This window comes from Drosophila subpulchrella, unplaced genomic scaffold (assembly GCF_014743375.2).
Source record: "Drosophila subpulchrella strain 33 F10 #4 breed RU33 unplaced genomic scaffold, RU_Dsub_v1.1 Primary Assembly Seq31, whole genome shotgun sequence".
NCBI classification, from domain to species: Eukaryota; Metazoa; Arthropoda; class Insecta; order Diptera; family Drosophilidae; genus Drosophila; species Drosophila subpulchrella.
Window position 1 is genome coordinate 235,979 of NW_023665567.1, and position 26,094 is coordinate 262,072.

The 26,094-nt window shown below is 48.7% G+C and overlaps 4 protein-coding genes across 11 annotated transcripts; 3 read left to right on the forward strand and 1 right to left on the reverse strand.

Moving 5' to 3' along the window:
• Positions 1-512: 512 nt before the first annotated feature.
• On the reverse strand, positions 513-2,744 carry LOC119559680. 2 transcript variants are annotated; one of them, XM_037872737.1, is made up of 3 exons: positions 2,240-2,744; positions 1,902-2,180; positions 513-762 (listed from the first exon to the last, which is right to left on the reverse strand). In XM_037872737.1, exons 1-3 carry the CDS (start codon positions 2,298-2,300, stop codon positions 710-712), a joined length of 393 nt encoding a protein of 130 aa, XP_037728665.1. In that variant the 5' UTR covers positions 2,301-2,744; the 3' UTR covers positions 513-709. The 2 variants fall into 2 exon arrangements, with proteins under 2 accessions (XP_037728665.1, XP_037728664.1); XM_037872736.1 differs by having other exon boundaries at positions 1,902-2,183.
• Positions 2,745-8,077: 5,333 nt separating this feature from the next.
• LOC119559687 lies at positions 8,078-9,909 on the forward strand. Of its 3 annotated transcripts, none has more exons than XR_005220925.1 (4): positions 8,078-8,192; positions 8,259-8,817; positions 8,946-9,683; positions 9,782-9,909. XR_005220925.1 is itself a non-coding variant. In XM_037872747.1 (3 exons), the coding sequence occupies exons 2-3, from the start codon at positions 8,496-8,498 to the stop codon at positions 9,530-9,532; spliced, it is 909 nt and encodes a 302-aa protein (XP_037728675.1). In that variant the 5' UTR covers positions 8,078-8,192; positions 8,259-8,495; the 3' UTR covers positions 9,533-9,718. The 3 variants fall into 3 exon arrangements, 1 of the variants encoding a protein (XP_037728675.1); XR_005220926.1 differs by having other exon boundaries at positions 8,946-9,687; positions 9,782-9,901; XM_037872747.1 differs by lacking the exon at positions 9,782-9,909 and having other exon boundaries at positions 8,946-9,718.
• A 5,833-nt stretch (positions 9,910-15,742) lies between these two features.
• Positions 15,743-17,574, forward strand: LOC119559685. 3 transcript variants are annotated; one of them, XR_005220921.1, is made up of 4 exons: positions 15,743-15,857; positions 15,924-16,482; positions 16,611-17,348; positions 17,447-17,574. XR_005220921.1 is itself a non-coding variant. In XM_037872744.1 (3 exons), exons 2-3 carry the CDS (start codon positions 16,161-16,163, stop codon positions 17,195-17,197), a joined length of 909 nt encoding a protein of 302 aa, XP_037728672.1. In that variant the 5' UTR covers positions 15,743-15,857; positions 15,924-16,160; the 3' UTR covers positions 17,198-17,383. The 3 variants fall into 3 exon arrangements, 1 of the variants encoding a protein (XP_037728672.1); XR_005220922.1 differs by having other exon boundaries at positions 16,611-17,352; positions 17,447-17,566; XM_037872744.1 differs by lacking the exon at positions 17,447-17,574 and having other exon boundaries at positions 16,611-17,383.
• A 5,833-nt stretch (positions 17,575-23,407) lies between these two features.
• LOC119559686 lies at positions 23,408-25,239 on the forward strand. Of its 3 annotated transcripts, none has more exons than XR_005220923.1 (4): positions 23,408-23,522; positions 23,589-24,147; positions 24,276-25,013; positions 25,112-25,239. XR_005220923.1 is itself a non-coding variant. In XM_037872745.1 (3 exons), exons 2-3 carry the CDS (start codon positions 23,826-23,828, stop codon positions 24,860-24,862), a joined length of 909 nt encoding a protein of 302 aa, XP_037728673.1. In that variant the 5' UTR covers positions 23,408-23,522; positions 23,589-23,825; the 3' UTR covers positions 24,863-25,048. The 3 variants fall into 3 exon arrangements, 1 of the variants encoding a protein (XP_037728673.1); XR_005220924.1 differs by having other exon boundaries at positions 24,276-25,017; positions 25,112-25,231; XM_037872745.1 differs by lacking the exon at positions 25,112-25,239 and having other exon boundaries at positions 24,276-25,048.
• The last annotated feature ends 855 nt before the right edge of the window (positions 25,240-26,094 follow it).

Sequence of the window (26,094 nt, forward strand, 5' to 3'; positions counted from 1 at the left end):
TCCCGAACCACAACTCATATGCTTTGAGCAACGTTCCTTATTGATGCTTCGTGTTTGAGAGATTATGTATCGTAGGATGGTTATTTCCTTCAAATAATATTTTCAAGATAAGATCAATTGTTAAGTTCCAACCCGTTGGTTTCTGCACCAACAACAATTTCCTTACAAAAATGTCTTTATATATAATAAATGTTTTTTTCTTTAAAAAATCCCGAAACGTAAAAAATACTGAGTAGAAACACTGAAATACTGAATAATTCTGCAGGTGCGTTCCCATTTTCCGCTGAAGCGAGTTATATTTGCGAAATCGTAAACAGTCGCTATGGCGCCCACACATTTAAGGTACTTTTAAGTGCTTATGAAGGTTATGTTCGCTTCAGACGAATGCCACGCCCACTCTGACGCTTTTAAAGCAAAGTACTAAGTTCAAGAAAAAGATTAAGTTACAAGTACATTCAGATTATACTATATAGAAAACCATTTTGATATAAAATGGTGGTGAACAATGTGTGAACTATTGTAACACTGATATTTCCAGCCCATAAATTTGATATTTTCGAGAATATCAATTTGATCTTTTCAAACATTTTTAACATTCCAAATAAAATTTTTGTTCATATTCATATTCATATAATTTATATATATATGTATGTATACCCACCAGATAAAATGAAATTATTTTGTTTTTGTTACAGTAACTTAATTCAAGTCATTTCACATTTTTCGGAATTTGTATATATACATAAATATGTATAGAGGGGCCTGCAAAGAAAAAAGGTAACAAAAATAATCGGCTAAGAGTTTCACAAATCTAAGTTTTCAAAGTTCACCCGCAATTCATGTAGCATGGTCTTTTGGTTTGTTGCAAAGCGGAAAACCAATGAATTGGAAAAATTAAAAAAAACAAGGAAGAACGCTATAGTCGAGTACCTCGACTATCAGATACCCGTTACTCGGCTAAAGGGACCAAAGGGAAATGCGCCACCTACCGGCGGTAGACAGATTTAAGCGTAATGGGCGTTAGAGTAGGCGTGGCAACTTTTTTTTAGATCAATCGATAGATATTGACGAGACCAATACATTTCACATAACACTTTTATTCTAGCATCAAAACTGTATGAGCCACAGGATTGGGCGGTTTGTGGGCTTTAAGGTGGGCGTGGCATATTCGCGTACGAAACTTGCGCTGCGCACAAGGCTACGGAATCTAAATCTGAGAATTCAATTTTCTATCTTTGATAGTTTCCGAGATATCCACGTTCACACTTACGATTTTTTGAAGTTTGTGGGCGGCTTGTGGGCGTTAGAGTGGGCGTGGCACGCTGCTAAAACAAACTTGCGCTGCGTAAGAAGCTTAGGAATCTGCATGCCATATCCCAATAGCCTAGCTCATAGTTTCCGAGATCTCAGCGTTCATCCGAACGGACGGACAAACGGACATGGCTAGATCGACTCCGGTTAGTGATCCTGATCAATAATATATATACTTTATGGGGTCGGAAACGCTTCCTTCTCCCTGTTACATACTTTTCAACGAATCTAGTATACCATATTACTCTACGAGTAACGGGTATAATCAGTGGCGGATCCAGAGACGATTCTTGGGGGGGGAAATTGAACTTATTCTTCGATTTGAGGTTCAAACTTATTATTGCGAGAGAAATACAGTACAAATTATAAAACAAAAATTATCCATCCCAATTTTTAGGTAAACAAAGTGGTTATATTTGAAAAGTCAACCATATGCATGCATTACAGAGTGCATGCATTTTCAGGTTCTGTGGTTCCAAGGGGGGGGAAATTTCCCTATTTCCCCCCCCGTGGATCCGCCACTGGTATAATTAATGGAATGTTCAACGAATGTTTTTATTTATGTATATTAGTAGTTTAAAGCTTCCTACTCGTCCCACGGATGCTTTCCCGCGCCATCTGTAGTGCAGCTCCGAATCTCAACAGGCATTGGACGTTGGAAGTGGGAGCCGAATTGGGAGCGGGATTGTTCCGCCTGATGGTGCAGGAAGTCGCCCAGCGACATGACAATGGCACCTCCAGCTGTCCCTTAGCGAGCTCCCTTTTTTCCTTCTCCCAGCGCTTCCTCCATCTCCGCTTTAGCTTCCAAGTATCTGGTGGACTCCTTTGGTTCGCCATTATAGAGCTCGTCGGAGATCGTTCTGACGGTTCTGCTAAAAATATACTTCTAATAATACAACGAAACCAACTTCTTTTGGCCAATATTTACTTTCTTTGCGAGTACACGCCCGGCAGGATGTCGATGAAGCAAGCGAAGTCCCACTCGGCATGTTCCTTCCCACTGGGATTTACTAGTGGTTCTCGTCCAGCACTTCAGCTATTTTGCGGATTTGCTTTGTTGTGGTATTGCTTCCTGTCGGTGAAGTCCCACAATAATATACAACAGCATAAAATAGTCGTCCTTTTATATTTGCACTGAACTCCTGCAGTCGTTTTTTGGTTTTCTTTCCATTTCCAAAACAGACCCGACGAAAAGCTTTAGCCGCGTATTTGCCTTTTGCTCACTCCTATGGTTAGCTCGCGGTTTTTGTCGATGTGAGTACTAGCTTTAGGAATGTCAGTTCATAACCTTCAGTGTGAATGACCTTGTGAATACCGCGGGACATGTCAGCTTACACGAGTGAAGATCAAGAGACACTCCATATAGACAATTGTATGGGATGTCTGCTTTTTCACAAGTGAAAATTCAAATGATCACTTGTTCCTTGTACTCATTTGTCGTATGGCCTGTCACCTGCCGGTGACATGTCCCACGTGAAATCACTTGTGAAATTCAGAATATTTCCAATGAGTTTTCACTTATGAAAATATAGAATTTATAATACACACATTTTTATTTACTTTAAAATTCATTTTGATTAAATAGTGTTATTTGGGTTTCTTGTAAGTAAACCTAGTTTTATGTTTCGTTAATATTTAAGGAAGGCGATGACCAATGTAAAAGGTCATCGTCTTCCTTAAAAATATGTTTGGGTCCTTCGAATCCTTTGCCAAAGCTTCTGAAAAAATGTGTTGGCATATGTAGACAAAATGAGTTTAATTGTATATTTACCTTTTAGAGCTGTGTATAACCCTTTGCGGGATTTTTATTAGCTTTGTGGCATTTCATCATCCACTTTCGGCTAACGGAACCCATAAAATACCTTCAAAATTTACGTACTTTAAACTACTTTTAATGCACAACATCTTAAACTTAAGGTAACACTTACCTGAATTTATTATTTTCACTTTAAGAAACAAAAAAGTACATTATTATCAAAGAGTTCCTGTTAAAGTGTTGTACAATAAGTATTTTACCTTGTTGTGAACTGTAAAGCTCTCTTTCTCTCTTTCGTATTAAAGTCGAAATGACAATAGCTTGACATTTGATATTTTATCATACAAATAAGTCTAATATTATTTTGTGTGAAATAAAAATAAACAGTATCAAGTGCACATTGACCGTATAGAGTCCGTACAGAAACAATTTCTTCTTTTTGCCTTACGTGGTTTGAACTGGGATCAAAACGTCAGGTTGCCTTCTTACTCGAGTAGATTGCTATTAATTAATTTGCCTAGTCTAGTAAGCCGTAGACCTATGCTTGGTACTATTTTTATGAATAATCTTAACAGAGGCGATATTGATTCTGTAGATTTGGTAAGCCGTCTTACTTTCAATGTTCCTGTTAGACTAATGCGAAACAACTATCCTATCAACTTGCCACAATGTTCATCTAATTTTAGTCAGCATGAGCCCTTTCGTGTTCTTTGTAATAATTATAGCAACCTATATCATTTAATTTGTTCCTCAACTTCTATCCCTGTATTAAAAACTAAAATCTTAGCTCATTTGCTTTTGTCTTGTTGATCTATGTTTTGTTCTGTCCTTATTTGCTCTATGTACCTTTCTCGCGAACCATATTTGCCCGAAATATAAATGGGCCCGCGCGTAACAAGCAGGTGCTTTGTGTCGTTTGGGCCACTTGTTTGTACTGCTCTTTAGAGCTGTAAAAACATCGATAGTGCCCCTACTCGATGTTTTCGATAGTGATAGTCCAAACCATCGATATTTTCGATAGTATCAATCGAATTATTATTTAATTTTTTATTTTGTATTTTAAGCCTATATGCTTTCAATTTTTTTAATTGCGAGGTATGAATACAGCTGCGACAAAAACCATACAATGTATTCAACTATTAAACACACATAAAAACAAATAGGTTAAAAATTTAAAAGATTTTGATTATAATAATTACTTATATTTTTTTTTTATTCATAAGTTAGAAAACTTAAAAATTCTCGTGTGCTTTAAAAAGTCGTTATAAGCCATTATCGTTTGCCTTCTGATCGAAGAACATTAAAACTATTAATGAAAGGCCAAGCACATTTCATAAACATGTTTTTTTTATTGATTATAATTATAAGCGAAAACATGATTATAAATTAAAGTTAAGAACCAGTTAAGATAATAATGATTATAATGAAATTAACAAAAGAGAGATCATCCGTTCCTCGGGAATTACATGATATTGATATAGTTGAATTTCAATTAAATAAAGTTAAGAACTACTTGAGATTATAATGAATATAATGCGATTAACAAAAGAGAGATCATCCGTTCCTCGGGAATTGTTGTTGATTACGAATTAAACAAACTGCCAAAAACTGGTCCATTTTTCACTTTTCATAAATTTTTCGTTTTTTCTGGAACCACGCTTCTGCAACTAGTGATGTTAAATAAACGCGATACATAGATGGTGGAAAAAAAATCGAGGTATCGCGCAGCACAGCTACTATCGGTACTATCGATATTACTATCGATGTTTTTACAGCTCTACTGCTCTTAGTGCATCAACGTTCAACAAATATTAAATATTATAAAACCAAATTTAGTATTTAAAAAAAATATACTAAAACTCTATATTAGGGTACTCACTCCGAAATTTGCGAACAAATTTGGTTCTCTTGTAATTGAATCTTAAGGTTCCCGGTTTTGCTATACAAAACAAGGGTGTTTTTCTCATACTGTTACGAACTCCTTTTTCGGTGGCAATGCCGCTAGCTCAGTCTTTTCTCAGGTCAGAGTACCCCTAATGCCACAGCTCGCTACATAAATATCGATAACTTCACGGTCTCACATTACTCAACTATCGGTCATCACTAATGACAAAAACGTAAACAAACCAAAAAAACTACAAATATTGACGGAAAAATGGATTACATTTGGTGGCTATCGGTGACCTAGCCAAGCGCTCCCACCCAACCATGGGTGCCCTCGAGGTGCTGAAGGGCGCCACCCATTCTCAGTCGGCAGGAGCCCCCTCCTCGCGACTACGGCGGTTCCATCTCCCTTACTGGGAAAGTTTACTCACACATGTTGGTTTTACAAAGATTTAATAAATATCGTAAGTACAATCGTTTATATACATGCTCCTTTTAACAGATCTATCCTTCCTCAGCCTTTAAGACCGAAACCTGGCCGCCGTCTCGAATATTTACGCGGTCAAAGCAGAGGATTGGTTGGCTGGAAAAGGGTACAGGCGCCGCGGAAACTATGCTCTACCAGTCATGTATTGGTAGAGCTCGCATGGAAACGCGGCCCTCAAAGGAACATACGCGATGCGCGTGTGTATGGTCACCTAATCCTGAGGAGCTCCAAGGGAAAAGAAGGGACAGGCCAAAAAGGTACGTAACTGCACTGTTAGCTATACCATTTAAAACTAATGCTCGCGACATTTTAAATCTTAGGCAAACAACGAGGACAAATAAGGCTCTCGGGACTAACTCCGGATAAATTCACAAACAGGGAAGTAGATATCAATATATATATAATAAAGGTACACATGTATTTAAATTTTCCTAAATTTCAGCCACTATTGGGCCGGGCCTGGAGGCAATGATAGCCCGGGCGGAAGTCTTCTCAGCACGGATCTCCACACAGGAAAACGGCGCTCTCCGGTGAGTTATGCAATGGCAGTTCGAGATTCGGCTGCCAGACAAAATGGCGATACCTCTCAGCGCCGCGATGCGACCGCTGGAAGTTCCCGAGATGAGGAGGACGCGGTACACCGGAACGGACTCACCGGGAAATGCTTGAAGTCGTCGTCGACTATGTAAGGCTTTTCTGGCTGGTCGTTGATACGGATCTCCACACAGGAAAACGGTTGCTGGGCAGCCAAGTCGGGCTGGCAGGTATGGCGAAGTCGCGCAGATGTCAGCAGAACTCCAAATAAATCTTCCGGGGCCCTTTGTATTGGGACCCCGGTTGCTATTTAATTGTAAGAACAAAGAAAAAATTGTAGTACCACGCTGCTAGCTGCAACTACCTGGCTGGACAGTATGGCCGCGACTATCTCGACATCTGCTGATCATCGTTCATACCCCCCGCCATATTACATGGCCTCTCTCACAATTGGGTCATTGGATACATGGTCCATTTAAAGTAATCCCAGGGCGAACCGGGATTAATCTTCAAATGGCCAGATCGCCCGCCAGACTCATCCCGCTGCTGCAACTATCGCCCTATCGACCTAACCTATCGATAAAGTCCCTCCCATCCGACTCCAACTGCAACATCAACCAAAGATTTCGAGAGGCGCTGCCCGGAGTTTCAGCAGAACGATGAAATAATTGGTAGTTTTGGAGATGCGATGGGATTCAACACGGCACTGATATCATCCTGCAGTTCGATCGGCGCCTAACGTGGGGCTCACGCATGACGGGAAGTATTGCAGATGTGATCGCGATGCTCGTATACTTTGTTTTGTCCTTCTTTCAGATCACAACCGGATGTCTTTGGCGTGATACACTCCCAGGCTGCGGCCTTGGAGGTCCTCCAGCAAGTATGCATTGCTGCCGACGGACTTGACCACCCTGGCTTTAAGGAACTTGCGAGCAAATTTGGCGTTAAAAGATTTGCTGAAATCACTCAGCACGAAGTTGCGGCGAAAGACTTCTTGGCCTGGCTTGGCGAGCAGCGTACGGGCTCGCTTATCGTAGCGCTGCCGGCTCATCTGGTATGCACTCTCCAGTTGCTTTTGCACCTTGGCGTGGATTACCCGAAGCTTATCCTTGGTCTGCATTCCGGCCATTTCATGATCGACCAGAGACCTGAGTCGTCTGGCTAGTTTGTAGCTGGAACCGTTGAGGAACATGTGATGGCCGAATACGGTGAATACGGCGCTTCCCCTGTGGCTGTGTGGACAGAGTTTCGGATGGCCACCTCAATCTCCGGCAGATGTGCACCCATTCCCGGTGATCTTCGTCCAAGAAGCTGCGAATTGCGGCCAAGTCATTCCGGTTTACCCTCTCCGCGGCATTGCTCTGTGGTGAATATACTGGAGTCTTCATGTGTTGGATGCCGAAACCATCCACCATCCACCTTGGATACGAACTGTTTGCCGTTGTCCGAACGTATCGTCTCAGGCACCCCGAGCTTGTAAAATACCTCGTTTACCAGGAAATTTACAACGTTCGACGCCGTCGCCTCCTTCATCGCCTTCAAGAAGGTGTACTTGGAGAAGTGGTCCACCACGATGAATATCCAGGCGTGTCCACTCTTGGACCTCGGATACTTGCCCAGGAAATCGATGTACAGTTTCTGGAATGGCCTCTCCGTCTCTACCCTTCTTCCGATTCCGACCTGCATCCGGAAGTTTGGCGCTTTGGATTCCTTGCACACCTCGCAACGCCGGACGTATTCCCGTACCTGGATAGTCATCCCTGGCCAATAGAACTGGCGTCGCAGGATCTCCAAGGTCTTCGTCATCCCACCATGGCCAGCCTTGGGGTCCGAATGAGCACGCTCTACCAAGCTGTGCGTCAGGCTTTGCGGGATCCACAGCTTCCATTCGGATCCTTCCAATCCATCCAACTGGATGTAGAAATGCTTCTTGAAATCCGCATGAACCAGGACCGGCGCGCTCGTCAAGGCCAACTTCAGGTCATCCACTGCCTGGGTGGCGCTGGGACTTAAGGAAAACTTTGTGTTTCCAGCCTTCTTCAAGGACTCGGAGAGTGGTGCGGCTAGCGTAGCGAAGTTCTTTACGAACCGTCGATACCATCCCGCTGTGCCGAGGAAGGCACGTACTTCCTTCATGGATTTCGGGTAAGGCATCTTCTGGATTGCCGAAACACGTCCAGGATCCATCCGCAGCAGTCCATCTCCGACTATAAACCCTAGGTAAGTCAAAGATTTGAAGCAAAACTTCGACTTCTTTAACCCTATGGTCAATCCGGCTGCTTTCAGACTGTGGGCTACTCGACTCAAGTATTTCAAGTGCGTCTGAAAATCTGGAGCGAGGATTAGCAGGTCGTCCAAATAGACGAAAACGTTGGATCTGAGCTCTGCTGGTATCACCCGATCCGGCATCATTCGGAACTTGTACAACGGCCTGCCTGGAACCGTGAACGCAGTGTACTCCTTGCTTTTCTCACCCAGTTCGATCTGCCAGAACGCAAACTTCAGGTCAACTCTGGAGATGAAATGCGTCTGATCTATTCTGGAGAGGATTCCCTCAGTGCTGGGCAGAGGGTATGCATCCTTAATAGTCAAGGCGTTCAACTTCCGGGCATCCAGGCAGAACCTGTTTTTCCCTGGCTTCGACACCACTGTTGTGCGATTACTCCACGGGCTTTTGCTCTCCTCGATGACACCCAGCTCCAACATCTTGTCGATTTCATCTTCGACCACCTTCTGCTTCGCCGGAGACATCGGATACGGACGATCCTTAAAGACCCGAGCTCCTTCCATCAGCTCAATGGAATGCCTCTCCACGCTGGTGACTCCGAGGCCGTCCCTTTCAAAGGTAAGGAACTCCTCCTTGACCTTGCCTAACGAAGGCTCGCCAGAAGTCGACTCCGAAGTAGGCAGTTTGTTCCAGGTATGGGCAAAGGTAGAACGTGACCGGCTTACTTACGCCTTTGTACCTCACAGGCAGCTCCAAGCGTCCGATAATGGATCGATCCTCGCCAGAAGCCGTCCGGACTACCGAAAAATACGGTTGGACGGTAACTCCCAGCGTCTCCACGAGCTCTCGACAGCCTTTGCCCAGCACACTTACGCTGGCGCCTGTATCCAACAAGTCGGTGAGCTGCTTCCCCAAGGTCTCCACGTCGGCGAAGGGTCGAGGATCGGCGGAATCAATGCGTTTAACGGCCGCCACCACCTCTCGTCGTCTGGATCACCTTATCCTGAAGCGCTCACTTGCTTCTGGACTACCTCCGGTAGGTATCTTAGCAAATACTTATGACTACTATATTGGCTGTGTACGTTCCTGCTTTCGTCTTCTACCTTCGGAACTACTTCGCGGGATTCCAACCTGGGCGAGTCCCTCCCGCTTTCGGACTGCCCAGCCGACCGTTTTCCGCGCAATCGGGACATTTCGGAGAAATCACGCCCGGCTTGCCGCACCGGCAACAGAATCTCCTCCACTCCGTGGCCTCGCAATCCTGGAATCCGTGCTCCGCAGCCCCGCAATTCCAGCAACCTGGCCTGACCGGATTTCGGACTCGCCCACGTAGCTCGTCCACTTCCAGGTTTCGCTGCTCGTCGACTTCGTCCTGTACGTGCGCCTCGCTGACCCGTAACCTGCTCTGCTGCAAGTAAGCAGCACGCCCTCGACGAGCGAAACTCCTTTCTACTTCGACGCACTCCTCCCGAAATTCGTCCACCGTGAGTACGTCCATCGCGTAAACGTATCTAGCGATGCCATCCCTCAAGCCCTTTTTCACAACCTTCACCAACTGCCGCTCTGGCATTGGTTTTTTCAGGCGTGAGGCGAGTTGCTGCATCGAATGGATGTAGTCATCCGCGCTCTCTCCCGGCTGTTGCTCACGTTGCAGAAGCTCATGCATCCTTTCGTGTTCCGTCTGGTGACCACGGAACCGATCCATCAGAGCCCTGCGCAGCTGGGCCCAAGTGTCCACTCTGGACTGGCGTACGTGTACCCAGTACCACTCCTTCGCTCTGCCCGATAGGAGTACGTGGAAGTTGGTGGAACTTCACTCCACGGACACTGATGCTGCCGCTGCAGGAACTCGAGACGGAACACGTAGTCGTCCACGCAGTGGCCGTCGTCCTCGCCGCCGAAGGAGAGGTTCCAGCGGTCCACTCGGATGTAGCGGTTCCCGTTGCCGGCTCCTGCGTTGGCGTACAACCGCGGCTCGTCACGAAAATCCGCCGTCCTTCGGTCCTCGATGCGCCACGGCCGTGCGTGGCGATCACTTCTGCCTGCCGGATGATACTCCGGTTCCTGGCTCAGGCTGCTGTCGATCCCTGGAGATTCGTTCATCTGCGGTCAAGGTCGCTGCCTGGGTGGCAACTCCGGCGGCCTTCGGTAGCCTCCTCCTGTCTCCTGCCGCTGCTGAATTTCCGGTGGGCCATTTGCGCCGCCTTCTGGACACGACGGAGTGGGCACCACCGATACTTGGCGACTCGCGCCCTCCTGGAGCGGCTGCGGCTTGCTTTCGCCTGGCCCAAGGACTTCGTTCAACAACTTCATCATGTCCATAAATCCGTTCTTGATCTCATCCCGCAACGCCTGGCTAACTCCCAACTCCTGCGATGCCCGATAGGTTTGGGCCGCTTGTGCGAGAGCTGCGTTTATCGCCGACTCCGCCGCAGTATCCCGTTCCGTGTTCAGCTTATGTGGACCCGTCTGCTCCGGAACCAGAATTTGATTCTGCGCCTCGAAGATTGCCTTAAAATCAAGAACCCTGGGCGACCGATGGTGCTCCAGATCCGCCGGTAGATCCCTAATCCGATCCACCGCACTACCGCCTACCAGCGTTCTGGGTAAACTCCCAGCCAGCGATACCCGCGGCAACCCAGCAGCACCCTCTACATCCGTGGACCAGACATCGTCCTTGTCGTCGCCAGGAGGACCCATCGACTTGAGCTGGTGGCCGTGCCTATCCCTGACGTCCTTACCCTCGGACATGACTTTCAAGAATTTTTAAATAAATACTTAACAACTAATAATATGATAAATAAGTAATATGATAAATAAATAAGACAACAAATAAATACAATAATAAATAATATAATAAATATCAAAATAAATACGAAAATAACTAATAGCCAAAATAAATAACAATAAACAAATCTTCCTCACTTTCCAACACCTTTCAAAATCTCCTGTTTTTTATACCCGTTACTCGTAGAGTAAAAGGGTATACTAGATTCGTCGGAAAGTATGTAACAGGCAGAAGGAAGCGTTTCCGACCCCATAAAGTATATATATTCTTGATCAGGATCACTAGCCGAATCGATCTAGCCATGTCCGTCTGTCCGTCTGTCTGTCCGGATGAACGCTGAGATCTTGGAAACTATGAAAGCTAGGCTACTGAGATTTGGCGTGCAGATTCCTGAGCTTCTTACGCAGCTCAAGTTTGTTTCAGTAGAGTGCCACGCCCACTCTTACGCCCACAAACCGCCCAAAACTGTGGATCCTACAGTTTTGATGCTAGAATAAAAATTTAAACTGAAATGTATTGTTCTCATCAATACCTATCGATTGATAAAAAAAAAGTTTACCACGCCCACTTTTACGCCCACAAACCGCCCACAAACTTCAAAAAATCGTTAATACGAACGTGGATATCTCGGAAACTATCAAAGATAGAAAATTGGGATCTCTGATTTAGATTCCTTAGCCTTATGCGCAGCGCAAGTTTGTCACGCAAATATGCCACGCCCACTCTAACGCCAACAAACCGCCCAAGCCTGTGGCGCCCACAATTTTCATGCTAGATACAAAATTATAACAGAATTGTATTGGTCTCGTCAATACCTATCGATTGACCCAAAAAAAAATTTGCCACGCCCACCCTAACGCCCATAACGCTTAAATCTGTCTACCGCCGGTAGGTGGCGTATTTCAATCTCGCTTTGCTGCTTGCTTATCTCCATTTCCCTTTGGTCCCTTTAGCTGAGTAACGGGTATCTGATAGTCGAGGCACTCGACTATAGCGTTCTTCCTTGTTTCTTATTATTTTTTTCTTCCTACTAATCTGTACTTGGGGAGATGGAATTGACCCTCGCCGGTGGGCTTCCGACCTAACTTTCTTGCGCTTTCTCCAAACTCATATTTTCCCGTCACCGCCTAGGCGTTCGTCAACTGGACTAGCTATCACCCGCGGTGATAGCCGCCAGTTAAGGACATCGGCTGGTTTGGCTCCTGTTGGCTTTTCTTTCCCGCCCCCTTGTTCTATATTAAATCGAGGTAACCGTGCAGCGCGTAGGGTTACTACGGGTCACGATTACGCAATTAAGTTTACAACCGACATAAAATTAGAAATCCAGGACGGGGAGAAAAACCCAGGAACCCAACATCCTAACAAAAAAAAAACATTTCAAATAAATAAATAACAAAATACAAGCTCTAAAACTACTCTATCACAGAAATTATCACAGATTTTTTCAGTGCATCCCGTGATGCAAATCTTGGTTTGCTCCAAGACGCCATCACCGGTTCACTGGTAATCCTGTGACCAGGAGCAAATCGTCGGCAATGTCCGCCTCCCGTTCTACTTCCAACTTCCCTACACAGCTGACTTCCCCGTCACCACTCCCTAGCAATTGCAATCTATGTTGCAAGACATAGGTTGTGATGGCGGGGGCGTCAGGGTCATAAATGGGCGAGACGTCGTCGCCTCGACAATTTATTTTGTTTAAATTGGGCGCCAATATGTTACGAACTGCTTTTTTCGGTGGCAGTGCCGCTAGCTTAGTCTATTCTCAGGGCAGAGTACCACTAATGCCACAGCTCGCAACATAAATATCGATAACTTCACGGTCTCACATTACTCAACTATCGGTCATCACTAATGACAAAAACGTAAACAAACCAAAAAAACTACAAATATTGACGGAAAAATGGATTACATTTGGTGGCTATCGGTGACCTAGCCAAGCGCTCCCACCCAACCATGGGTGCCCTCGAGGTGCTGAAGGGCGCCACCCATTCTCAGTCGGCAGGAGCCCCCTCCTCGCGACTACGGCGGTTCCATCTCCCTTACTGGGAAAGTTTACTCACACATGTTGGTTTTACAAAGATTTAATAAATATCGTAAGTACAATCGTTTATATACATGCTCCTTTTAACAGATCTATCCTTCCTCAGCCTTTAAGACCGAAACCTGGCCGCCGTCTCGAATATTTACGCGGTCAAAGCAGAGGATTGGTTGGCTGGAAAAGGGTACAGGCGCCGCGGAAACTATGCTCTACCAGTCATGTATTGGTAGAGCTCGCATGGAAACGCGGCCCTCAAAGGAACATACGCGATGCGCGTGTGTATGGTCACCTAATCCTGAGGAGCTCCAAGGGAAAAGAAGGGACAGGCCAAAAAGGTACGTAACTGCACTGTTAGCTATACCATTTAAAACTAATGCTCGCGACATTTTAAATCTTAGGCAAACAACGAGGACAAATAAGGCTCTCGGGACTAACTCCGGATAAATTCACAAACAGGGAAGTAGATATCAATATATATATAATAAAGGTACACATGTATTTAAATTTTCCTAAATTTCAGCCACTATTGGGCCGGGCCTGGAGGCAATGATAGCCCGGGCGGAAGTCTTCTCAGCACGGATCTCCACACAGGAAAACGGCGCTCTCCGGTGAGTTATGCAATGGCAGTTCGAGATTCGGCTGCCAGACAAAATGGCGATACCTCTCAGCGCCGCGATGCGACCGCTGGAAGTTCCCGAGATGAGGAGGACGCGGTACACCGGAACGGACTCACCGGGAAATGCTTGAAGTCGTCGTCGACTATGTAAGGCTTTTCTGGCTGGTCGTTGATACGGATCTCCACACAGGAAAACGGTTGCTGGGCAGCCAAGTCGGGCTGGCAGGTATGGCGAAGTCGCGCAGATGTCAGCAGAACTCCAAATAAATCTTCCGGGGCCCTTTGTATTGGGACCCCGGTTGCTATTTAATTGTAAGAACAAAGAAAAAATTGTAGTACCACGCTGCTAGCTGCAACTACCTGGCTGGACAGTATGGCCGCGACTATCTCGACATCTGCTGATCATCGTTCATACCCCCCGCCATATTACATGGCCTCTCTCACAATTGGGTCATTGGATACATGGTCCATTTAAAGTAATCCCAGGGCGAACCGGGATTAATCTTCAAATGGCCAGATCGCCCGCCAGACTCATCCCGCTGCTGCAACTATCGCCCTATCGACCTAACCTATCGATAAAGTCCCTCCCATCCGACTCCAACTGCAACATCAACCAAAGATTTCGAGAGGCGCTGCCCGGAGTTTCAGCAGAACGATGAAATAATTGGTAGTTTTGGAGATGCGATGGGATTCAACACGGCACTGATATCATCCTGCAGTTCGATCGGCGCCTAACGTGGGGCTCACGCATGACGGGAAGTATTGCAGATGTGATCGCGATGCTCGTATACTTTGTTTTGTCCTTCTTTCAGATCACAACCGGATGTCTTTGGCGTGATACACTCCCAGGCTGCGGCCTTGGAGGTCCTCCAGCAAGTATGCATTGCTGCCGACGGACTTGACCACCCTGGCTTTAAGGAACTTGCGAGCAAATTTGGCGTTAAAAGATTTGCTGAAATCACTCAGCACGAAGTTGCGGCGAAAGACTTCTTGGCCTGGCTTGGCGAGCAGCGTACGGGCTCGCTTATCGTAGCGCTGCCGGCTCATCTGGTATGCACTCTCCAGTTGCTTTTGCACCTTGGCGTGGATTACCCGAAGCTTATCCTTGGTCTGCATTCCGGCCATTTCATGATCGACCAGAGACCTGAGTCGTCTGGCTAGTTTGTAGCTGGAACCGTTGAGGAACATGTGATGGCCGAATACGGTGAATACGGCGCTTCCCCTGTGGCTGTGTGGACAGAGTTTCGGATGGCCACCTCAATCTCCGGCAGATGTGCACCCATTCCCGGTGATCTTCGTCCAAGAAGCTGCGAATTGCGGCCAAGTCATTCCGGTTTACCCTCTCCGCGGCATTGCTCTGTGGTGAATATACTGGAGTCTTCATGTGTTGGATGCCGAAACCATCCACCATCCACCTTGGATACGAACTGTTTGCCGTTGTCCGAACGTATCGTCTCAGGCACCCCGAGCTTGTAAAATACCTCGTTTACCAGGAAATTTACAACGTTCGACGCCGTCGCCTCCTTCATCGCCTTCAAGAAGGTGTACTTGGAGAAGTGGTCCACCACGATGAATATCCAGGCGTGTCCACTCTTGGACCTCGGATACTTGCCCAGGAAATCGATGTACAGTTTCTGGAATGGCCTCTCCGTCTCTACCCTTCTTCCGATTCCGACCTGCATCCGGAAGTTTGGCGCTTTGGATTCCTTGCACACCTCGCAACGCCGGACGTATTCCCGTACCTGGATAGTCATCCCTGGCCAATAGAACTGGCGTCGCAGGATCTCCAAGGTCTTCGTCATCCCACCATGGCCAGCCTTGGGGTCCGAATGAGCACGCTCTACCAAGCTGTGCGTCAGGCTTTGCGGGATCCACAGCTTCCATTCGGATCCTTCCAATCCATCCAACTGGATGTAGAAATGCTTCTTGAAATCCGCATGAACCAGGACCGGCGCGCTCGTCAAGGCCAACTTCAGGTCATCCACTGCCTGGGTGGCGCTGGGACTTAAGGAAAACTTTGTGTTTCCAGCCTTCTTCAAGGACTCGGAGAGTGGTGCGGCTAGCGTAGCGAAGTTCTTTACGAACCGTCGATACCATCCCGCTGTGCCGAGGAAGGCACGTACTTCCTTCATGGATTTCGGGTAAGGCATCTTCTGGATTGCCGAAACACGTCCAGGATCCATCCGCAGCAGTCCATCTCCGACTATAAACCCTAGGTAAGTCAAAGATTTGAAGCAAAACTTCGACTTCTTTAACCCTATGGTCAATCCGGCTGCTTTCAGACTGTGGGCTACTCGACTCAAGTATTTCAAGTGCGTCTGAAAATCTGGAGCGAGGATTAGCAGGTCGTCCAAATAGACGAAAACGTTGGATCTGAGCTCTGCTGGTATCACCCGATCCGGCATCATTCGGAACTTGTACAACGGCCTGCCTGGAACCGTGAACGCAGTGTACTCCTTGCTTTTCTCACCCAGTTCGATCTGCCAGAACGCAAACTTCAGGTCAACTCTGGAGATGAAATGCGTCTGATCTATTCTGGAGAGGATTCCCTCAGTGCTGGGCAGAGGGTATGCATCCTTAATAGTCAAGGCGTTCAACTTCCGGGCATCCAGGCAGAACCTGTTTTTCCCTGGCTTCGACACCACTGTTGTGCGATTACTCCACGGGCTTTTGCTCTCCTCGATGACACCCAGCTCCAACATCTTGTCGATTTCATCTTCGACCACCTTCTGCTTCGCCGGAGACATCGGATACGGACGATCCTTAAAGACCCGAGCTCCTTCCATCAGCTCAATGGAATGCCTCTCCACGCTGGTGACTCCGAGGCCGTCCCTTTCAAAGGTAAGGAACTCCTCCTTGACCTTGCCTAACGAAGGCTCGCCAGAAGTCGACTCCGAAGTAGGCAGTTTGTTCCAGGTATGGGCAAAGGTAGAACGTGACCGGCTTACTTACGCCTTTGTACCTCACAGGCAGCTCCAAGCGTCCGATAATGGATCGATCCTCGCCAGAAGCCGTCCGGACTACCGAAAAATACGGTTGGACGGTAACTCCCAGCGTCTCCACGAGCTCTCGACAGCCTTTGCCCAGCACACTTACGCTGGCGCCTGTATCCAACAAGTCGGTGAGCTGCTTCCCCAAGGTCTCCACGTCGGCGAAGGGTCGAGGATCGGCGGAATCAATGCGTTTAACGGCCGCCACCACCTCTCGTCGTCTGGATCACCTTATCCTGAAGCGCTCACTTGCTTCTGGACTACCTCCGGTAGGTATCTTAGCAAATACTTATGACTACTATATTGGCTGTGTACGTTCCTGCTTTCGTCTTCTACCTTCGGAACTACTTCGCGGGATTCCAACCTGGGCGAGTCCCTCCCGCTTTCGGACTGCCCAGCCGACCGTTTTCCGCGCAATCGGGACATTTCGGAGAAATCACGCCCGGCTTGCCGCACCGGCAACAGAATCTCCTCCACTCCGTGGCCTCGCAATCCTGGAATCCGTGCTCCGCAGCCCCGCAATTCCAGCAACCTGGCCTGACCGGATTTCGGACTCGCCCACGTAGCTCGTCCACTTCCAGGTTTCGCTGCTCGTCGACTTCGTCCTGTACGTGCGCCTCGCTGACCCGTAACCTGCTCTGCTGCAAGTAAGCAGCACGCCCTCGACGAGCGAAACTCCTTTCTACTTCGACGCACTCCTCCCGAAATTCGTCCACCGTGAGTACGTCCATCGCGTAAACGTATCTAGCGATGCCATCCCTCAAGCCCTTTTTCACAACCTTCACCAACTGCCGCTCTGGCATTGGTTTTTTCAGGCGTGAGGCGAGTTGCTGCATCGAATGGATGTAGTCATCCGCGCTCTCTCCCGGCTGTTGCTCACGTTGCAGAAGCTCATGCATCCTTTCGTGTTCCGTCTGGTGACCACGGAACCGATCCATCAGAGCCCTGCGCAGCTGGGCCCAAGTGTCCACTCTGGACTGGCGTACGTGTACCCAGTACCACTCCTTCGCTCTGCCCGATAGGAGTACGTGGAAGTTGGTGGAACTTCACTCCACGGACACTGATGCTGCCGCTGCAGGAACTCGAGACGGAACACGTAGTCGTCCACGCAGTGGCCGTCGTCCTCGCCGCCGAAGGAGAGGTTCCAGCGGTCCACTCGGATGTAGCGGTTCCCGTTGCCGGCTCCTGCGTTGGCGTACAACCGCGGCTCGTCACGAAAATCCGCCGTCCTTCGGTCCTCGATGCGCCACGGCCGTGCGTGGCGATCACTTCTGCCTGCCGGATGATACTCCGGTTCCTGGCTCAGGCTGCTGTCGATCCCTGGAGATTCGTTCATCTGCGGTCAAGGTCGCTGCCTGGGTGGCAACTCCGGCGGCCTTCGGTAGCCTCCTCCTGTCTCCTGCCGCTGCTGAATTTCCGGTGGGCCATTTGCGCCGCCTTCTGGACACGACGGAGTGGGCACCACCGATACTTGGCGACTCGCGCCCTCCTGGAGCGGCTGCGGCTTGCTTTCGCCTGGCCCAAGGACTTCGTTCAACAACTTCATCATGTCCATAAATCCGTTCTTGATCTCATCCCGCAACGCCTGGCTAACTCCCAACTCCTGCGATGCCCGATAGGTTTGGGCCGCTTGTGCGAGAGCTGCGTTTATCGCCGACTCCGCCGCAGTATCCCGTTCCGTGTTCAGCTTATGTGGACCCGTCTGCTCCGGAACCAGAATTTGATTCTGCGCCTCGAAGATTGCCTTAAAATCAAGAACCCTGGGCGACCGATGGTGCTCCAGATCCGCCGGTAGATCCCTAATCCGATCCACCGCACTACCGCCTACCAGCGTTCTGGGTAAACTCCCAGCCAGCGATACCCGCGGCAACCCAGCAGCACCCTCTACATCCGTGGACCAGACATCGTCCTTGTCGTCGCCAGGAGGACCCATCGACTTGAGCTGGTGGCCGTGCCTATCCCTGACGTCCTTACCCTCGGACATGACTTTCAAGAATTTTTAAATAAATACTTAACAACTAATAATATGATAAATAAGTAATATGATAAATAAATAAGACAACAAATAAATACAATAATAAATAATATAATAAATATCAAAATAAATACGAAAATAACTAATAGCCAAAATAAATAACAATAAACAAATCTTCCTCACTTTCCAACACCTTTCAAAATCTCCTGTTTTTTATACCCGTTACTCGTAGAGTAAAAGGGTATACTAGATTCGTCGGAAAGTATGTAACAGGCAGAAGGAAGCGTTTCCGACCCCATAAAGTATATATATTCTTGATCAGGATCACTAGCCGAATCGATCTAGCCATGTCCGTCTGTCCGTCTGTCTGTCCGGATGAACGCTGAGATCTTGGAAACTATGAAAGCTAGGCTACTGAGATTTGGCGTGCAGATTCCTGAGCTTCTTACGCAGCTCAAGTTTGTTTCAGTAGAGTGCCACGCCCACTCTTACGCCCACAAACCGCCCAAAACTGTGGATCCTACAGTTTTGATGCTAGAATAAAAATTTAAACTGAAATGTATTGTTCTCATCAATACCTATCGATTGATAAAAAAAAAGTTTACCACGCCCACTTTTACGCCCACAAACCGCCCACAAACTTCAAAAAATCGTTAATACGAACGTGGATATCTCGGAAACTATCAAAGATAGAAAATTGGGATCTCTGATTTAGATTCCTTAGCCTTATGCGCAGCGCAAGTTTGTCACGCAAATATGCCACGCCCACTCTAACGCCAACAAACCGCCCAAGCCTGTGGCGCCCACAATTTTCATGCTAGATACAAAATTATAACAGAATTGTATTGGTCTCGTCAATACCTATCGATTGACCCAAAAAAAAATTTGCCACGCCCACCCTAACGCCCATAACGCTTAAATCTGTCTACCGCCGGTAGGTGGCGTATTTCAATCTCGCTTTGCTGCTTGCTTATCTCCATTTCCCTTTGGTCCCTTTAGCTGAGTAACGGGTATCTGATAGTCGAGGCACTCGACTATAGCGTTCTTCCTTGTTTCTTATTATTTTTTTCTTCCTACTAATCTGTACTTGGGGAGATGGAATTGACCCTCGCCGGTGGGCTTCCGACCTAACTTTCTTGCGCTTTCTCCAAACTCATATTTTCCCGTCACCGCCTAGGCGTTCGTCAACTGGACTAGCTATCACCCGCGGTGATAGCCGCCAGTTAAGGACATCGGCTGGTTTGGCTCCTGTTGGCTTTTCTTTCCCGCCCCCTTGTTCTATATTAAATCGAGGTAACCGTGCAGCGCGTAGGGTTACTACGGGTCACGATTACGCAATTAAGTTTACAACCGACATAAAATTAGAAATCCAGGACGGGGAGAAAAACCCAGGAACCCAACATCCTAACAAAAAAAAAACATTTCAAATAAATAAATAACAAAATACAAGCTCTAAAACTACTCTATCACAGAAATTATCACAGATTTTTTCAGTGCATCCCGTGATGCAAATCTTGGTTTGCTCCAAGACGCCATCACCGGTTCACTGGTAATCCTGTGACCAGGAGCAAATCGTCGGCAATGTCCGCCTCCCGTTCTACTTCCAACTTCCCTACACAGCTGACTTCCCCGTCACCACTCCCTAGCAATTGCAATCTATGTTGCAAGACATAGGTTGTGATGGCGGGGGCGTCAGGGTCATAAATGGGCGAGACGTCGTCGCCTCGACAATTTATTTTGTTTAAATTGGGCGCCAATATGTTACGAACTGCTTTTTTCGGTGGCAGTGCCGCTAGCTTAGTCTATTCTCAGGGCAGAGTACCACTAATGCCACAGCTCGCAACATAAATATCGATAACTTCACGGTCTCACATTACTCAACTATCGGTCATCACTAATGACAAAAACGTAAACAAACCAAAAAAACTACAAATATTGACGGAAAAATGGATTACATTTGGTGGCTATCGGTGACCTAGCCAAGCGCTCCCACCCAACCATGGGTGCCCTCGAGGTGCTGAAGGGCGCCACCCATTCTCAGTCGGCAGGAGCCCCCTCCTCGCGACTACGGCGGTTCCATCTCCCTTACTGGGAAAGTTTACTCACACATGTTGGTTTTACAAAGATTTAATAAATATCGTAAGTACAATCGTTTATATACATGCTCCTTTTAACAGATCTATCCTTCCTCAGCCTTTAAGACCGAAACCTGGCCGCCGTCTCGAATATTTACGCGGTCAAAGCAGAGGATTGGTTGGCTGGAAAAGGGTACAGGCGCCGCGGAAACTATGCTCTACCAGTCATGTATTGGTAGAGCTCGCATGGAAACGCGGCCCTCAAAGGAACATACGCGGTGCGCGTGTGTATGGTCACCTAATCCTGAGGAGCTCCAAGGGAAAAGAAGGGACAGGCCAAAAAGGTACGTAACTGCACTGTTAGCTATACCATTTAAAACTAATGCTCGCGACATTTTAAATCTTAGGCAAACAACGAGGACAAATAAGGCTCTCGGGACTAACTCCGGATAAATTCACAAACAGGGAAGTAGATATCAATATATATATAATAAAGGTACACATGTATTTAAATTTTCCTAAATTTCAGCCACTATTGGGCCGGGCCTGGAGGCAATGATAGCCCGGGCGGAAGTCTTCTCAGCACGGATCTCCACACAGGAAAACGGCGCTCTCCGGTGAGTTATGCAATGGCAGTTCGAGATTCGGCTGCCAGACAAAATGGCGATACCTCTCAGCGCCGCGATGCGACCGCTGGAAGTTCCCGAGATGAGGAGGACGCGGTACACCGGAACGGACTCACCGGGAAATGCTTGAAGTCGTCGTCGACTATGTAAGGCTTTTCTGGCTGGTCGTTGATACGGATCTCCACACAGGAAAACGGTTGCTGGGCAGCCAAGTCGGGCTGGCAGGTATGGCGAAGTCGCGCAGATGTCAGCAGAACTCCAAATAAATCTTCCGGGGCCCTTTGTATTGGGACCCCGGTTGCTATTTAATTGTAAGAACAAAGAAAAAATTGTAGTACCACGCTGCTAGCTGCAACTACCTGGCTGGACAGTATGGCCGCGACTATCTCGACATCTGCTGATCATCGTTCATACCCCCCGCCATATTACATGGCCTCTCTCACAATTGGGTCATTGGATACATGGTCCATTTAAAGTAATCCCAGGGCGAACCGGGATTAATCTTCAAATGGCCAGATCGCCCGCCAGACTCATCCCGCTGCTGCAACTATCGCCCTATCGACCTAACCTATCGATAAAGTCCCTCCCATCCGACTCCAACTGCAACATCAACCAAAGATTTCGAGAGGCGCTGCCCGGAGTTTCAGCAGAACGATGAAATAATTGGTAGTTTTGGAGATGCGATGGGATTCAACACGGCACTGATATCATCCTGCAGTTCGATCGGCGCCTAACGTGGGGCTCACGCATGACGGGAAGTATTGCAGATGTGATCGCGATGCTCGTATACTTTGTTTTGTCCTTCTTTCAGATCACAACCGGATGTCTTTGGCGTGATACACTCCCAGGCTGCGGCCTTGGAGGTCCTCCAGCAAGTATGCATTGCTGCCGACGGACTTGACCACCCTGGCTTTAAGGAACTTGCGAGCAAATTTGGCGTTAAAAGATTTGCTGAAATCACTCAGCACGAAGTTGCGGCGAAAGACTTCTTGGCCTGGCTTGGCGAGCAGCGTACGGGCTCGCTTATCGTAGCGCTGCCGGCTCATCTGGTATGCACTCTCCAGTTGCTTTTGCACCTTGGCGTGGATTACCCGAAGCTTATCCTTGGTCTGCATTCCGGCCATTTCATGATCGACCAGAGACCTGAGTCGTCTGGCTAGTTTGTAGCTGGAACCGTTGAGGAACATGTGATGGCCGAATACGGTGAATACGGCGCTTCCCCTGTGGCTGTGTGGACAGAGTTTCGGATGGCCACCTCAATCTCCGGCAGATGTGCACCCATTCCCGGTGATCTTCGTCCAAGAAGCTGCGAATTGCGGCCAAGTCATTCCGGTTTACCCTCTCCGCGGCATTGCTCTGTGGTGAATATACTGGAGTCTTCATGTGTTGGATGCCGAAACCATCCACCATCCACCTTGGATACGAACTGTTTGCCGTTGTCCGAACGTATCGTCTCAGGCACCCCGAGCTTGTAAAATACCTCGTTTACCAGGAAATTTACAACGTTCGACGCCGTCGCCTCCTTCATCGCCTTCAAGAAGGTGTACTTGGAGAAGTGGTCCACCACGATGAATATCCAGGCGTGTCCACTCTTGGACCTCGGATACTTGCCCAGGAAATCGATGTACAGTTTCTGGAATGGCCTCTCCGTCTCTACCCTTCTTCCGATTCCGACCTGCATCCGGAAGTTTGGCGCTTTGGATTCCTTGCACACCTCGCAACGCCGGACGTATTCCCGTACCTGGATAGTCATCCCTGGCCAATAGAACTGGCGTCGCAGGATCTCCAAGGTCTTCGTCATCCCACCATGGCCAGCCTTGGGGTCCGAATGAGCACGCTCTACCAAGCTGTGCGTCAGGCTTTGCGGGATCCACAGCTTCCATTCGGATCCTTCCAATCCATCCAACTGGATGTAGAAATGCTTCTTGAAATCCGCATGAACCAGGACCGGCGCGCTCGTCAAGGCCAACTTCAGGTCATCCACTGCCTGGGTGGCGCTGGGACTTAAGGAAAACTTTGTGTTTCCAGCCTTCTTCAAGGACTCGGAGAGTGGTGCGGCTAGCGTAGCGAAGTTCTTTACGAACCGTCGATACCATCCCGCTGTGCCGAGGAAGGCACGTACTTCCTTCATGGATTTCGGGTAAGGCATCTTCTGGATTGCCGAAACACGTCCAGGATCCATCCGCAGCAGTCCATCTCCGACTATAAACCCTAGGTAAGTCAAAGATTTGAAGCAAAACTTCGACTTCTTTAACCCTATGGTCAATCCGGCTGCTTTCAGACTGTGGGCTACTCGACTCAAGTATTTCAAGTGCGTCTGAAAATCTGGAGCGAGGATTAGCAGGTCGTCCAAATAGACGAAAACGTTGGATCTGAGCTCTGCTGGTATCACCCGATCCGGCATCATTCGGAACTTGTACAACGGCCTGCCTGGAACCGTGAACGCAGTGTACTCCTTGCTTTTCTCACCCAGTTCGATCTGCCAGAACGCAAACTTCAGGTCAACTCTGGAGATGAAATGCGTCTGATCTATTCTGGAGAGGATTCCCTCAGTGCTGGGCAGAGGGTATGCATCCTTAATAGTCAAGGCGTTCAACTTCCGGGCATCCAGGCAGAACCTGTTTTTCCCTGGCTTCGACACCACTGTTGTGCGATTACTCCACGGGCTTTTGCTCTCCTCGATGACACCCAGCTCCAACATCTTGTCGATTTCATCTTCGACCACCTTCTGCTTCGCCGGAGACATCGGATACGGACGATCCTTAAAGACCCGAGCTCCTTCCATCAGCTCAATGGAATGCCTCTCCACGCTGGTGACTCCGAGGCCGTCCCTTTCAAAGGTAAGGAACTCCTCCTTGACCTTGCCTAACGAAGGCTCGCCAGAAGTCGACTCCGAAGTAGGCAGTTTGTTCCAGGTATGGGCAAAGGTAGAACGTGACCGGCTTACTTACGCCTTTGTACCTCACAGGCAGCTCCAAGCGTCCGATAATGGATCGATCCTCGCCAGAAGCCGTCCGGACTACCGAAAAATACGGTTGGACGGTAACTCCCAGCGTCTCCACGAGCTCTCGACAGCCTTTGCCCAGCACACTTACGCTGGCGCCTGTATCCAACAAGTCGGTGAGCTGCTTCCCCAAGGTCTCCACGTCGGCGAAGGGTCGAGGATCGGCGGAATCAATGCGTTTAACGGCCGCCACCACCTCTCGTCGTCTGGATCACCTTATCCTGAAGCGCTCACTTGCTTCTGGACTACCTCCGGTAGGTATCTTAGCAAATACTTATGACTACTATATTGGCTGTGTACGTTCCTGCTTTCGTCTTCTACCTTCGGAACTACTTCGCGGGATTCCAACCTGGGCGAGTCCCTCCCGCTTTCGGACTGCCCAGCCGACCGTTTTCCGCGCAATCGGGACATTTCGGAGAAATCACGCCCGGCTTGCCGCACCGGCAACAGAATCTCCTCCACTCCGTGGCCTCGCAATCCTGGAATCCGTGCTCCGCAGCCCCGCAATTCCAGCAACCTGGCCTGACCGGATTTCGGACTCGCCCACGTAGCTCGTCCACTTCCAGGTTTCGCTGCTCGTCGACTTCGTCCTGTACGTGCGCCTCGCTGACCCGTAACCTGCTCTGCTGCAAGTAAGCAGCACGCCCTCGACGAGCGAAACTCCTTTCTACTTCGACGCACTCCTCCCGAAATTCGTCCACCGTGAGTACGTCCATCGCGTAAACGTATCTAGCGATGCCATCCCTCAAGCCCTTTTTCACAACCTTCACCAACTGCCGCTCTGGCATTGGTTTTTTCAGGCGTGAGGCGAGTTGCTGCATCGAATGGATGTAGTCATCCGCGCTCTCTCCCGGCTGTTGCTCACGTTGCAGAAGCTCATGCATCCTTTCGTGTTCCGTCTGGTGACCACGGAACCGATCCATCAGAGCCCTGCGCAGCTGGGCCCAAGTGTCCACTCTGGACTGGCGTACGTGTACCCAGTACCACTCCTTCGCTCTGCCCGATAGGAGTACGTGGAAGTTGGTGGAACTTCACTCCACGGACACTGATGCTGCCGCTGCAGGAACTCGAGACGGAACACGTAGTCGTCCACGCAGTGGCCGTCGTCCTCGCCGCCGAAGGAGAGGTTCCAGCGGTCCACTCGGATGTAGCGGTTCCCGTTGCCGGCTCCTGCGTTGGCGTACAACCGCGGCTCGTCACGAAAATCCGCCGTCCTTCGGTCCTCGATGCGCCACGGCCGTGCGTGGCGATCACTTCTGCCTGCCGGATGATACTCCGGTTCCTGGCTCAGGCTGCTGTCGATCCCTGGAGATTCGTTCATCTGCGGTCAAGGTCGCTGCCTGGGTGGCAACTCCGGCGGCCTTCGGTAGCCTCCTCCTGTCTCCTGCCGCTGCTGAATTTCCGGTGGGCCATTTGCGCCGCCTTCTGGACACGACGGAGTGGGCACCACCGATACTTGGCGACTCGCGCCCTCCTGGAGCGGCTGCGGCTTGCTTTCGCCTGGCCCAAGGACTTCGTTCAACAACTTCATCATGTCCATAAATCCGTTCTTGATCTCATCCCGCAACGCCTGGCTAACTCCCAACTCCTGCGATGCCCGATAGGTTTGGGCCGCTTGTGCGAGAGCTGCGTTTATCGCCGACTCCGCCGCAGTATCCCGTTCCGTGTTCAGCTTATGTGGACCCGTCTGCTCCGGAACCAGAATTTGATTCTGCGCCTCGAAGATTGCCTTAAAATCAAGAACCCTGGGCGACCGATGGTGCTCCAGATCCGCCGGTAGATC

What these genes read in the sequence shown, in the direction of transcription:
- LOC119559680 (XM_037872736.1), bottom strand. Translation starts at nt 2,300, where the DNA reads ATGCCGAGTGGGACTTCGCTTGCTTCATCGACATCCTGCCGGGCGTGT. An exon ending in GGCGTGTACTCGCAAAGAAA is followed by an intron (nt 2,184 to 2,239) that starts GTAAATATTGGC and finishes GTATATTTTTAG; the next exon opens with CAGAACCGTCAGAACGATCT. An exon ending in GGAAAGCATCCGTGGGACGA is followed by an intron (nt 763 to 1,901) that starts GTAGGAAGCTTT and finishes TTTTCTTTGCAG; the next exon opens with GCCCCTCTATACATATTTAT.
- LOC119559687 (XM_037872747.1), top strand. Translation starts at nt 8,496, where the DNA reads ATGCGTCTGATCTATTCTGGAGAGGATTCCCTCAGTGCTGGGCAGAGG. An exon ending in CGAGGCCGTCCCTTTCAAAG is followed by an intron (nt 8,818 to 8,945) that starts GTAAGGAACTCC and finishes TGTACCTCACAG; the next exon opens with GCAGCTCCAAGCGTCCGATA.
- LOC119559686 (XM_037872745.1), top strand. Translation starts at nt 23,826, where the DNA reads ATGCGTCTGATCTATTCTGGAGAGGATTCCCTCAGTGCTGGGCAGAGG. An exon ending in CGAGGCCGTCCCTTTCAAAG is followed by an intron (nt 24,148 to 24,275) that starts GTAAGGAACTCC and finishes TGTACCTCACAG; the next exon opens with GCAGCTCCAAGCGTCCGATA.
- LOC119559685 (XM_037872744.1), top strand. Translation starts at nt 16,161, where the DNA reads ATGCGTCTGATCTATTCTGGAGAGGATTCCCTCAGTGCTGGGCAGAGG. An exon ending in CGAGGCCGTCCCTTTCAAAG is followed by an intron (nt 16,483 to 16,610) that starts GTAAGGAACTCC and finishes TGTACCTCACAG; the next exon opens with GCAGCTCCAAGCGTCCGATA.